The following is a 12,469-nucleotide window of genomic DNA, read 5'->3' as shown; positions in this document are numbered from 1 at the left end:
TTTGTTTTATTTAAAAGATTACATATATTCTTAATATTAGAAATATCTCAATCCCCTATTGATATTCTTAGATATTTAATAAAATTTCTTTTACGCCTTCCGCTTTCAGAGATACATATCAGGAAATACCTTTTTTTATGTTTAAATTTGGATTATTTTGAATCACATATACGAAAGTAGTTTAAACTAGTAAACGTGGGAAAACTTCAAAATAATTCAGTTAAGAGAAGGTTTCGTATATGCACCTACGAAATAAATGTGCTTTCGGAGATACACCTCCGAAAACAGTGGATATTTTTTAAAACGCACATGGTGCATAAGAACCCCTAAGGAGTAGAATAAGAGATTGTTTAATATTAAGGTTATGTGAATTGTGACCAGCGATGTGTGGATATAAATTAATTTTTCTATTGTGTATTATTAGTTTTTATTATAAAATTATAAGGGTTAAATATGTTTAAAATTTCTACAAAGTTATGTATTTTTATTTTTTTGTCTTTTTAAAAAATTTCATTAACGAATCGTCCATATTTGTGTACAAAAGTACCTATCATGTCGACGTGATTTACTTTAGATATTTCATTAACTTCAAGCAAATTCACGAGTGCAACAAATGATATAAGCTACACACCGTAGGACTATCAGTGTCACCCGTGTCCCTTGGATGACATAGGCTTATACTTTATATGGTTTGCTTGGGGGTCACGCCTGATTTATCCACATCTTACAGAGCGAGTCATGCACTAATTCAAATTTCTACATGGTATTTCAAGAGACCCCCATCCGTGTATGATCCTCCTAGTGTTGTCCGTAGATTTGTTAATGTGATATTTGATGATTTTTATAATAATTTGGTGTTAGACGAAGCACAAAGTGTAGTAACTCCTTATCCACGAAGTAGTGCGAAGGTTGAAAAAAAACATAAGAAATGTGAGTTTGAATTAGATTTTATAAAAAAAAAATTATTCTTGAAAAAATATTCACCAAAGTCAAATCAATAAGATAGAAATGAAAGAGGATTGACACGTTTGGTTTATACAAGTTCACCTTAGAAAAGACTAATCTTTTCCACCCACCGAGGTGACTTCACCTTAGAAAAGAACTTAATCCACTAATCTTAAAAGATTACAAACAACCTCTAAGAGTCTTGAAAGACACCTTAGCCCTCTCAAGTATTCAGATTAGCAACCTAGTCACTTCAGGAAAACAAATTTCAATAGATTACAATGGAAAGTGTTTACAACAAATGCTTCTAAATAAACATAATGAAACAAAGTTGAAGAACAAAAGTTAACACAACTAATGAGCAACAGCTCTTGTGAGATTCTTAGAAAAATATTTATCACAATGGAGTGTTTAGAACAAACTAATCTCTTTGATTTCTTTCTTTTTTGTTTAACGTTAAAGTTTATATGCTGTAGCCGTAATAGTTTGAGCAGCTTCAAAATAACAGTATGAGAAACATTTCTTCAATGGCGACTGCCTATAAATATATAGTCCCCAAAAAGTAGACCGTTGAGAAGGATAAGACGTTGCTTCCTTGTCAACTGACATAAGGCTCAAATGTGACCGTGGAGACAAATAGCACATAAAAATTGGGTCGTACAATATGTCCTTGCAGTAGTGGGGAAGATGGTGTAATATTGTACTATTTAGCTTCTAGTGCAAGTTTCCGATCTTTCCTTTAAGAATATACTTCTGATCTGAAGTAGTGAGAGCATGAAAGAGATCAAGTATAAACATCCCAAGAGAATTTAAGTCTTTTGAGTCAGAACGTAGTCTTCAGAGTTGAACGCAACAACTTATCTGAACGACACATCTTAATTTCTGAGTTGGAAGCAAAAACTTATCTGAGTTTCGAAATATGGACTTCTTATCTGAAAGAGTAAATTATCTTATAAACACTTGATAATCCCTTTCTAACGAACATTCAACATTCTTCAGAACTGCTGATGTTACTTCAAAAATGGACGAATAGTTCTTCTGAGGTGTGTCAGCGCTGATTCTGATGATCTTTTAGATAGCAATCCATAATCAACCAAGATAAATGAATTTGCACACTCAAGAAACTATTAAAGAACAAAATTGTTACATATAAAATATATGTATTGTTATCATCAAAACTAAAGATTGAATGCAAAACCAAATTTTGTTCTAACATAGTGCATTCGTGTACATCCAATTGTATTTTAGAGTGTCGCATCCTTACATGTCATCAGATGCACGGAGATCCACCTAGGCCAACTCATAAAGAGATATTAAAGGAGGAGCATGCTAGGGAAGATTATGTCGTTGGTGCATTAATTGTATGTCGTCGTATTATGGATATTATATGAGCAAGTATAGAGAGAGGAGAATTTTTTAAAGGCACTCCTGTGAGGACTAGTTTAGAGGCCAATCTATCAAAAGCATGAAATGCGTTGCAATACAAGAGGCAGCGAAAGAGGGTCAGTTATAGCCAGTAGTTTACTTTTACTTCTATTTTGATAATATTTTTATTATGGTTTGTAATTTTTCAATAATGATGTTTGATTATGGATTGATTTTAACATATGACAATAAATTTATTTTTGATAGTATACATAATATAATTGACCTATAATATAAGATTTTGTAAAAAAAATCACAAATTTATAAACAATCTTATTGTCTAAGAATTATGACAAAAGTAAATTTCCGTATTATTTTTTTAGTTGTGAAATATACACATCGCCATGAGTTTAAAATGCGTTTATAGTTATTACAGAAGTTCACATATGGATTCACCCTTCTTTAAATACATAGACAAATTTCCGCACTAATTTTTGACAAAATAAAATGGACGACTCACTTCTGAATAAATGTGGTGTATTTGAAGTTTGTGCAAAAATATACTTTCCAATTTATGGAAAACAATTTTAAATTTTGAAAGGATGACTCTTTCACTACTAAAGGTGAGAAGAACAATCTTAGTTTTGGTTTTTACCTCCTAGATCCGATGGATGGGATCCTACGTGATGAATGACCATAGATATGCCGTGTGAAATTAGTTCAAATTTAACATTTTGTCTGTACTGAAAGTCTGCTGACCGTGTTCAAACAATTGTCAATTTGAACACTTACATCAATTAGCCGCGTATGAGAATGACGTCATTCTAAAAGTCTAAAGTCATCTTATTTTCTTACAATATTTAAGGTAAGGTAAAAAAAATGTCCATACGGAAAGGTTAGCGAAGGTTACTACGCAATGAGCGGGAAAAATACGAAGAACAACAAAGCTTATCATCCCTTTTCTTTGCTATATAAATATCGCATCTTATATCTTTGCTTCAATTTCATCTAACTAAACAGCACAACACGCTATTAAACAATCACAAAAACAAAAACAAAGTTCCATATACTATTTTTCTGCTTCAGAGGAAGGAATCAAATTGATGAGTAGCGCCACACAAATTCTTGCCCTTACTACAAGATTTCATGATATCTTAAATAAGATATCACAAATTGTTGAAAAAGCTAGAAACAACAAACGTACAAGGAGATTGTTGAGATCCACTTTAAAGGATTTAACACCTCTTGTTAAAGACATTAACCAATACAATCAACACTTGGATCAACCTCGAGTAGAAATTAACTCTCTTATACAAGAAAATGTTGCATGCAAATGCTCTTCTAACAATACCTTGTGGAACAAGTGTCTCTCGTGGTTCAGGAATGGTTCTTATGTTGTTGATGACGAGGATTCACAATCTCTTACCGTAAAGGATGTTAAAGAGACACTTTATAAGGTCAGAGAAATTCTTGAGCTTATCAACAATGAAAATTTTGAACAGAAACTTAATGAAGATGGAGGAGCACCATTTAAGAGTCCTTTTGGTGTTCCTGAAAATCCAGACTTCACTGTTGGGTTGGATATACCATTTACCAAGCTGAAAATGGAGCTTCTTAAGGATGGTAGTTCCACCCTTGTGTTGACTGGTTTGGGAGGATTGGGAAAAACCACTTTGGCTACAAAGCTTTGTTGGGATGAACATGTTAAGGCTAAATTCAAAGAGAATATGATATTTGTCACATTCTCAAAGACACCGATGTTGAAGATTATTATAGAGAGACTATTTGAACATTGTGAATATCCAGTGCCTGAGTTTCAAACTGATGAAGATGCTGTCAATAAATTGGGACTTTTGCTGAAGAAAGTTGAGGGAAGTCCACTTTTGTTGGTTCTGGATGATGTTTGGCCAAACTCAGAAACCCTTATTGAGAAACTTCAATTCCAGATATCTGATTTCAAAATTCTGGTCACTTCAAGGGTTGCATTTCCAAGATTTAGCACAACATGTGTCTTAAAACCTCTTGTCTATGAAGATGCAGTAATACTCTTCCATCACTATGCTCAGATGGAAAAAAATAATTCAAATATTATCGACAAAGATCTTGTTGAAAAGGTACTTGCTATTAGTTTTTTTTTTTGTCTAAAGTTGTTCATTTGAGATAGACATAACGATATTGTACTTGATCATTTGAACTTATTTTATGTTAAACAAACCTATCATTGAACTCACTTATATGCAGGTTGTGAAAAATTGCAAAGGTTTACCGCTTGCCATTAAAGTGACTGCAACATCACTCAGAAATCGGCCTTATGACTTTTGGCGAAAGATGGGGAAGGAACTATCACAAGGTCATTCTATACTTGATTCTAACACTGAATTACTTACTCTCCTCCAAAAGATCTTGGATGTTTTGGAAGATAATCTCATACTCAAAGAGTGTTTCAAGGACTTAGCCTTATTTCCCGAAGACCATAGAATTCCTGTTGTTGCTCTCATTTATATGTGGACAGAGTTGTATGAACTAGATGACAACGGAATTGAAGCAATGGAAATCATCGACAAATTAAGCTCTATGAATCTGGCTCATGTCTCAATAACAAGGTACAATGGCTATTTTAATTTTTTCTTGGCCACTTAAATCCTTGAATATGTTTAAGTCCTTAACCTCTTCTCGTTTACTAGGAAAAATGCAAGTGACGCGGACGATTACAACTACAATAACCACTTCATTTCCCTTCATGATCTTGTAAGAGATCTTGGAATTTACGAAAGCACCAAAGAACCAATTGAGCAGAGAAAAAGAGTGATCATTGACATGAATGAAAATAAACGTGAATGGTGTATCAGGGAGAAGCAGCAAGGCCTGATGATCCGTATATTGTCAAAATTTCTTACTTTGTGCGGGAAACATAATCACCAGCAGCTCAATGCCCGTATATTGTCTGTATCAACTGGTTAGTAATATTTGTACCATCATTTAAATTACATTCACTTAATCACTTAGCAAAAACTAAAAATTTCTACTAAAAAAATGTTGCAATCTTCATTCATTCGTTTTCCATGGTTGATCTTGTATGTTTCGCGTTTGCAGATGACAGTTATGCTTCAAATTGGTCCCAAATTCAAACAGCTCAAACTGAGGTTCTTATTTTAAATCTCCATACGAAGCAGTACTTATTTCCCGAGTCAATGGAGAAAATGAGTAAACTGAAAGTTCTGATAATCACAAACTATGGTTTCCATCCTTCTGAACTGAACAACTTTGAGATACTCGACTCTTTACAAAGCTTGACAAGAATCAGACTAGAACGAATTTCCGTTCCTACCTTTGGAACATTGAAAAATCTGAAAAAACTATCGCTCTACATGTGTAATACAAGTCTCGCCTTTGAAAAGGATAACATTCTGATTTCAGATGCATTTCCTAATCTAGAAGAGTTGAACATTGATTACTGCAAAGATTTGGTTGAATTGCCTAATGCAGTCTGTGATATCATCCCATTAAAGAAACTCAGTGTTACTAATTGCCACAAACTTTCTGCACTTCCTCAAGATATTGGAAAATTGGAGAATTTAGAACTTCTAAGGCTGAGCTCCTGCACTGATTTAGAAGAGATACCGAATTCCATTGGAAAACTTTCAAATCTTAGACATCTTGACATCTCAAACTGCATAAGCCTTTCAAGTTTACCTGAGGAATTCGGTAATCTTTGCAATCTAAGGAATCTGTACATGTCAAGTTGTGCAAGCTGTGAGTTGCCATTCTCTGTCGTCAATCTTTTGAATTTGAAGGTCCTAACGTGTGATGAAGAGACGGCTGCTTCATGGGAAGCTTTCCAACCTATGCTTCCTAATATGAAGATAGAGGTTCCTCATGTTGATGTTAACTTAAACTGGCTTCATTAAATTATCTCCTAGGGCATCTTCTTAGGATAACTTCTCTGAATCATTGTCTGTGTTTGAAATTTGTAAGAATTCTTTTGTAAATATTGTGCTACTTGTTGCATAATATAGGTAGGAGATTTGATATATATTGTGTGTATTATTTGTCTTGTAATGTATGAAATAAAGTTTGTTTATCACATTTCAATCTTATTTCCTTGATTTGAGTTCTGATTTGGTTCTTGACAAATATGATTTATGCCTTTCAATCTTGTAAGTTTTATCATTACTTAAATACATGTGCTGCAAGTAGCTTAGTTGCTCAGTTTAGGGTCACTGTAAGCCTGCAATCTGTTTCAAAGCATCCAATGTTAAACTGAGCTACATTTTAAGGTGAATTTGGAAGGAAAAACCAGCAATGACTTGCATTTCAAAACTAAATGATAAAAAAAAAAAAAATACAATACATGTTTATATCCAATTCTAGTACTTCTCCATTTTAAAAGTACCATGCTTCATAGCTAAATGCATAATTTATTATTGACAATAAAACAATTTCAAGAGGATATCAATGAATGCGTAACGTAACCATATTTCCCAGAATAAACTCTTAAATATTTAGTACTTTTTAAGCAAGACATCCTTAATAACTTTGTCCAAGTTCATGTACGAGCAACCCCCTGGACTAGTGTTCTCTTCTGCCTTCTTCTTCAACTCCATGACTTTTTTCTTCATCTCTCTCCCTTTCTCTCCCACCATCAACTCATTGACAAGCTTCTCCACCTCATCTCTCTTCACATTTGTATCAATTTCAGCTCCAATTTCCCATTCATTGCAAATAAATCGACTGTTCGTTGGCTGATCAGCAAAAAATGGCCAACACAACATTGGCACTCCTGCACATATACTTTCAGTGGTTGAGTTCCATCCACAATGAGTCAAGAATCCACCAATTGAAGGATGGTTCAACACTTTCTCTTGTGGACACCAGCTCGCAGTCAGGCCTCTATCAAAAATTTCTTTGACAAACTCAGATGACAATACAACCGAGCCACCAATGACAAGATCAGGCCTAATGATCCACAAAAATGACTTCTTGCTATTGGCCAAACCCCAAGCAAACTCCGACAGTTGCTCTGGAGTCATAACCGTAAAGCTTCCAAAATTCACATAAACAACAGATTCATGTTCCTTTGATTCAAGCCAATCTAGACATTTGGTATCTTCTTTCCAAAGATTGGAACCTAAAGAAGCTAAGTGATTAGGCCCAGTTTGATTTAATAATGAAGGTAATGGTCCAATGGTATAGAGAGAAGGGAGCATTGAATAGAGAACTTGCAGCACATCACTCTCAAGTTCATTAAAGGTGTTAAAAACAATAGCAGATGCTCTATGAACACTATCTGCCACCTCGATAAAGAATTCTAACATTACATCATTTGGATTTGTTGTTCTGATAAAGCCCGGGAGATCCTTTAGTCGAAAGTTGTGCAATCCTGGAATACAATCTACTTTAGTGTCTAAATATCCATTTGTCCAATAACTCTCATCTGCTTGTAATAATTATAAAAGTTTGTTAGCACCCGCTTGTAATAATTATAAAAGTTTGTTAGCACACAGCACAAAATTTTGCAACAGTTTCAAAGCCGTCGCAACACAATAATAGTGACAGGTTCAACAGGCGTAACTCCTAAAATTAAATTTTTATTAAAATAGCATACGAAAATAATGAGAAGAATGACAGAAAATAGTTACCTTTGAGTGGTATCAAGCCTCTCTCAACAAGTGTTCCAAAGTGCAAATTAGATAAGAAGCTACATGCACTTGTTGGGCAAAAGAGAAGAATTGGGAGTGCACGTTCTTCAGCAGCTTGTATGGTAAATGGCATGTAACAATCAGAAACTAAACATGTAACAGGTGGGATAAGACCAGCAATGGCAGATTCATGAAGTCTAGTAAGAAGTTCACCAAAGAATTGATGGAAATTCTTTCTTAACGAAACAGTAACTGCTACAATGTCTTGAGTAACATCACCATCATCACCTTCCACTGGAGGTAAACCATCTGGAATTGTCTCAAGGTTGAAGTCAGTGAAACCATCAAAGGCGTTTGAACCTCTTGATTTGAGCAAGCGTTTGTGGTTGTACTCAGTGTTGACAAAGGTTATGTGAAAGCCTTTAAGGTGAAGCAGTTTTGCTAGTTTGAATAATGGATTGATGTGGCCTTGAGCTGGAGATGGAATCAAGATAGCATGTGGCTTTTTCTCTGCAGAATTATTCATCTCTGATTTGTAAGACAACTAGAAAGAAAGAAAGAACAAGAAAGTCAATGTGAAATCTAACTTTTGTGAGATTTCGATCTATACATAGATAGATATAATGGATGGTTGGTGTAGTGGCATATTTCTAAATATTATTTTAGTTTTTTCATGCATTTAACAAGGCATAGTTGATTATAAATAATATTAGTTATACAGGTCACAGGAGTATGTTTTTCCATGAGCAACACAAGGCAACAATAGTGCTGATATGTGTACAGGTTTAGTGTTCAAACTCTTAATGAGCATCTTCAATGGGACAATTTATTTTTGTGTTTTTTTATCCATGGAGCCATATCATTTTAAAGTAACTCATTCAATTTTTATTTTAATAATGCAACTCTGAAAAATTCATTTTGAACCCCATAATTTTAACTCATATATAACTACCCACTATTAAAAAAGAATATTTTATTATTACTTTTCATCAAAGCACCGTTGCATCCTAATGCAACCATAGCCCCAATGGGAGAAAGAACGCCTGTCTCCAATAGTGAAAAATTAGTTTTTGAATTGTGCTATGCTAGAGCAATGTATTAAAGAACCACTGTTGAAGACACTTTTTTTACAATATCATGTGATAATATTTAATTAACTAAACACACTGTAAAAGTTAAACATTTTTTTAAAAAAATATCACATTGGTTAAATAAGTAATTGATATGAAAACAAAATACATTGATATAATTAAAATACTTTACAAAATTTAATAAGTTCCTCGGGGGAGATTTTTCATTCGATACGATATAAATTTTATATTTATGTAAATTTTAGATTATTAAGGTTTTTAAGGTTTTATTCGATTGATTTGGCAACTGATAAAAAAACAATTTTAATTTATTAAAAAATTAAATTTGATAATATCGAGAATAAAAATGTCATACTTGCAATAAAACATTCTCAAACAGTTAGGAGACTAGTGTTGGACGCTTCATCTAGTTTTTGGACCAAAGAGACATTCTCAAGATGCAAATTTTCGAGATCCTCTGAACGGTTGAGAGAGATTCCTTTGTGTCAGAGAGCAATACTTGAGCAGAAGCCAGAGCTTTATCTTTCTTTGACACTTATTTTGCTAGTAACTTTACCTAGTCAACTGGAGAACCGGGAAGATTAAAAGAGCTCAAAGTGTCATCAATTTCAATAAGAGAAACTAAAGCTTTTTGTAATTCTTCCAAGTATGTATCACAATGAAGCGTTAGATCACGATATTGTCTTGCAACAATTGTCTCTCCTTAAGATGTTGATTAGCTAAAAGAACGTCCCTTTAACTGGCCCCTCCAATAGCCAAAACGAAAGAAGCTCGTCAGGTGTAATACGCTAAGGTCGACAACTCTTTCTCAAAAGCTTTGTTGGTCACACTGACAAGATAAAAACAATCTTCTACCGAAGTAGACGCCAAGTGCTCTTTTGGAGTAAGAGGTCCCTACCGCATCAAGAAGACAAGGGTCCGCGACACTCCTCGAGCATCACCAAGAATTTCGACATTAGGGGCAGCCCTGGGGAATTTCCTTTTCGCGACCGCAAAAATTATGGCTGAGAAGATCAGGTTAACTTTCTTATAATCCCGACTAGGGCAAGAGAGTGACTGGCACCAGAGCGTTTGAAGGACCAATAATTTCTGACCCAACTCAAATTCCCTTCCTCATTTGATGAATTATATTCTCACACTTCATCAAATATGTATATGACAATTATCAAAATATTAAAAATTGCAGGTAAAAATAATTGATAGCAGGGAATAGAGGCACCACGAGCTCACCGAAGATAGCTTTCCTCTTCTCCTTGGCGTTGGCGTCCATAAACAAGCAAGTGTCAATGAGCTGCTTCAAACGTTTATTTAAGGCTTCATCCTGAGGGGAAACGCCCTTGACGTAACCCAACTCTTTGAAGAATGAAATTAATCGTTTCTTCAGGTAATGCTCCTCTTGGAACATGCCATTTTTCTTTTAGACATATGATCAATTCCCCATCAAAAAGTGGCCTTGGTTCCAAAACTTATGACACAAACCCATATACAAGTTTTTTGTTCCAGTTCTTATGGAATAGACTTGCATATGAGCCTCCTCATTAAAGGGAGTAACAAAAAATAACCGGTCTTCGAAATGCTTCATGCCATTAGAATACGCTTCCAAATAACGAGTAATTAATATATGCCAACTTAATTAAGTTCTAGCCTTGCGCATGATTCCTTGAACTATATTGTATCCAAAAAAGGTGGAAGAAAAGTGACAAAAATGGCTTTCCTCCATGATACTCACACAAGTAGTGGAAGAGTTAGATAGAGGCATAACTCACAGGGTTCAGTTGTAAAGGGGTAATCATCAGATAGTTCAAAACCTTTATTTAGAAATTGATGAAAGGAAAGTTGAGACCTAGAATAAAAAAAATGCACGCATAAAAAGGAATAGCACACTCACCCTACTTTGTGAAAATCCTTCTATCTTCCTCAGGGATCAATACACCTTAATCAAAAAGGACCCACATCAAGAAAAACCCTTTGGATACTACCTTATCGAGGAAAGATATAAACAATTTCCAAAATTGCGGGATTTACCTAGGAAATAGAAGTGTCTTCTTTCAATTTTTGGCACATGGTGGGAACCACTTCCATCAGTTAAGATTAAAGTATATTGTAGAAATGAAAATGATGAGAAGAACAAAGGTAATGCCCCAAGAAACTTATAGTAGTATATTCATAGGGAGTCTCTCTTAGGGTGGTGTCTAGAGGATGCCCAAGGAGGGGCGACCATAACATATCGCCCAAGGGGAGGTATCGCCTCACCCTAAGGTATTCTTATCCCCCCATCATGGGAAACATAGGAAAAGACGCTTCTTGGGCATAGAGAATCCAAAGTCATTAGCTGACCAGTGACCTCTTTAACAATAAGGATTCAATGGTCCATCAATGACTGAGTGGACGGTGACCTTTCCTGTAACACCCCATTTCCCCATCGTAAATTAAATAAATATTCAGAGTAATTAAAAATATCAATCGACGTCAAATGGGATGCTACATCATAAACATCATACAATTTGCTCAGATATTTAAACAAAGATACATAACACATTAGTCCGGATGAACAGGTTCCACAATCACCATATTGTTCAAACTTCAATTTATTAGCGCAACGAAAATAGTTCATGCATAGTAATCATCATCATGGAATCAACTTAAAAGAAATACCAACATCGCAATAATATAAAAGAGGATTCATAATCTTCTCAAACTTCCAAAACACAAATAAACAAAAGAATTGTAAAATCAAGTGTTCTTCCCCCGATGTTACGTATCAGAGCAAAACCCGACTCAATCTATGCAATACTAGGCGTCGCTCCATACCTCACATACTCTAATCCTTGTCACCTGCGCGTTGCCCACTTAGAGGTAACATTCAAACAGAAAGGGGGAGATATCATAACAATATAAGAGGAAGTATAATAATGAGTAGACAGCAAATTAAGCACACATAATTATACTTATTCCGCATCAAACATCAAATCATGCACGATGAAATGCAATAGGACTGACATCGACTCAAATGCATGTGGTACCATCAGGCCATCTTTACAGGCCATCTTTACGCTAATACAGGCCATCTTTACGCCAATACAGGCCATCTTTACGGAACACAAGTCCTGACTATGAATGCATGCGACATCAACATGCAACAACATTTCATCTCATCAATATCATACCAATATAGGCCATCATCATTGTCATCGTACAACACATCATACAAACAATTGCATCAATCATACAACATCATTATCATCGCATATTAACAAAACACATACAATAAGCATAAGTTATATCAAATAATTGCCTACTGGTTCCAATGTATTTTTATGAGATAGAAAATAATTTTAGCTTTTCAACTGTTCGAACGACGCGTCAAACGAAAACCCGAGTCAAAAGATATAAATATTTAAAGTTTGGAAAATTTGTTAGTTTCAGTAA

General features: G+C 34.7%; 2 protein-coding genes across 2 annotated transcripts; one reads left to right on the top strand and one right to left on the bottom strand.

Annotated features, from left to right (window-relative positions):
• Window positions 1–3,311: 3,311 nt before the first annotated feature.
• LOC131639641 (probable disease resistance protein At5g66900) lies at window positions 3,312–6,402 on the top strand. The gene is made up of 4 exons (XM_058910129.1): window positions 3,312–4,424; window positions 4,552–4,913; window positions 4,995–5,266; window positions 5,404–6,402. The coding sequence occupies exons 1-4, from the start codon at window positions 3,414–3,416 to the stop codon at window positions 6,216–6,218; spliced, it is 2,460 nt and encodes an 819-aa protein (XP_058766112.1). The 5' UTR covers window positions 3,312–3,413; the 3' UTR covers window positions 6,219–6,402.
• A 39-nt stretch (window positions 6,403–6,441) lies between these two features.
• On the bottom strand, window positions 6,442–8,567 carry LOC131639678 (7-deoxyloganetin glucosyltransferase-like). The gene is made up of 2 exons (XM_058910155.1): window positions 7,950–8,567; window positions 6,442–7,744 (listed from the first exon to the last, which is right to left on the bottom strand). Exons 1-2 carry the CDS (start codon window positions 8,473–8,475, stop codon window positions 6,813–6,815), a joined length of 1,458 nt encoding a protein of 485 aa, XP_058766138.1. The 5' UTR covers window positions 8,476–8,567; the 3' UTR covers window positions 6,442–6,812.
• Window positions 8,568–12,469: the final 3,902 nt, after the last annotated feature.

Source organism: Vicia villosa, linkage group LG1 (genome assembly GCF_029867415.1).
Source record: "Vicia villosa cultivar HV-30 ecotype Madison, WI linkage group LG1, Vvil1.0, whole genome shotgun sequence".
In the NCBI taxonomy this organism is placed as follows: domain Eukaryota; kingdom Viridiplantae; phylum Streptophyta; class Magnoliopsida; order Fabales; family Fabaceae; genus Vicia; species Vicia villosa.
The sequence above is the reverse complement of the archived record's forward strand: the minus strand, read 5'-3'. Positions and strand labels throughout refer to the sequence as shown.

Excerpts from the sequence above, each read along its gene's own strand:
- LOC131639641 (XM_058910129.1), top strand. The coding sequence starts at position 3,414 with ATGAGTAGCGCCACACAAATTCTTGCCCTTACTACAAGATTTCATGAT. Across the intron at positions 4,914-4,994 it reads GCTCATGTCTCAATAACAAG|GAAAAATGCAAGTGACGCGG; the intron begins GTACAATGGCTA and ends CTCGTTTACTAG. Across the intron at positions 5,267-5,403 it reads TATATTGTCTGTATCAACTG|ATGACAGTTATGCTTCAAAT; the intron begins GTTAGTAATATT and ends TCGCGTTTGCAG.
- LOC131639678 (XM_058910155.1), bottom strand. The coding sequence starts at position 8,475 with ATGAATAATTCTGCAGAGAAAAAGCCACATGCTATCTTGATTCCATCT. Across the intron at positions 7,745-7,949 it reads AGGCTTGATACCACTCAAAG|ATGAGAGTTATTGGACAAAT; the intron begins GTAACTATTTTC and ends TATTACAAGCAG.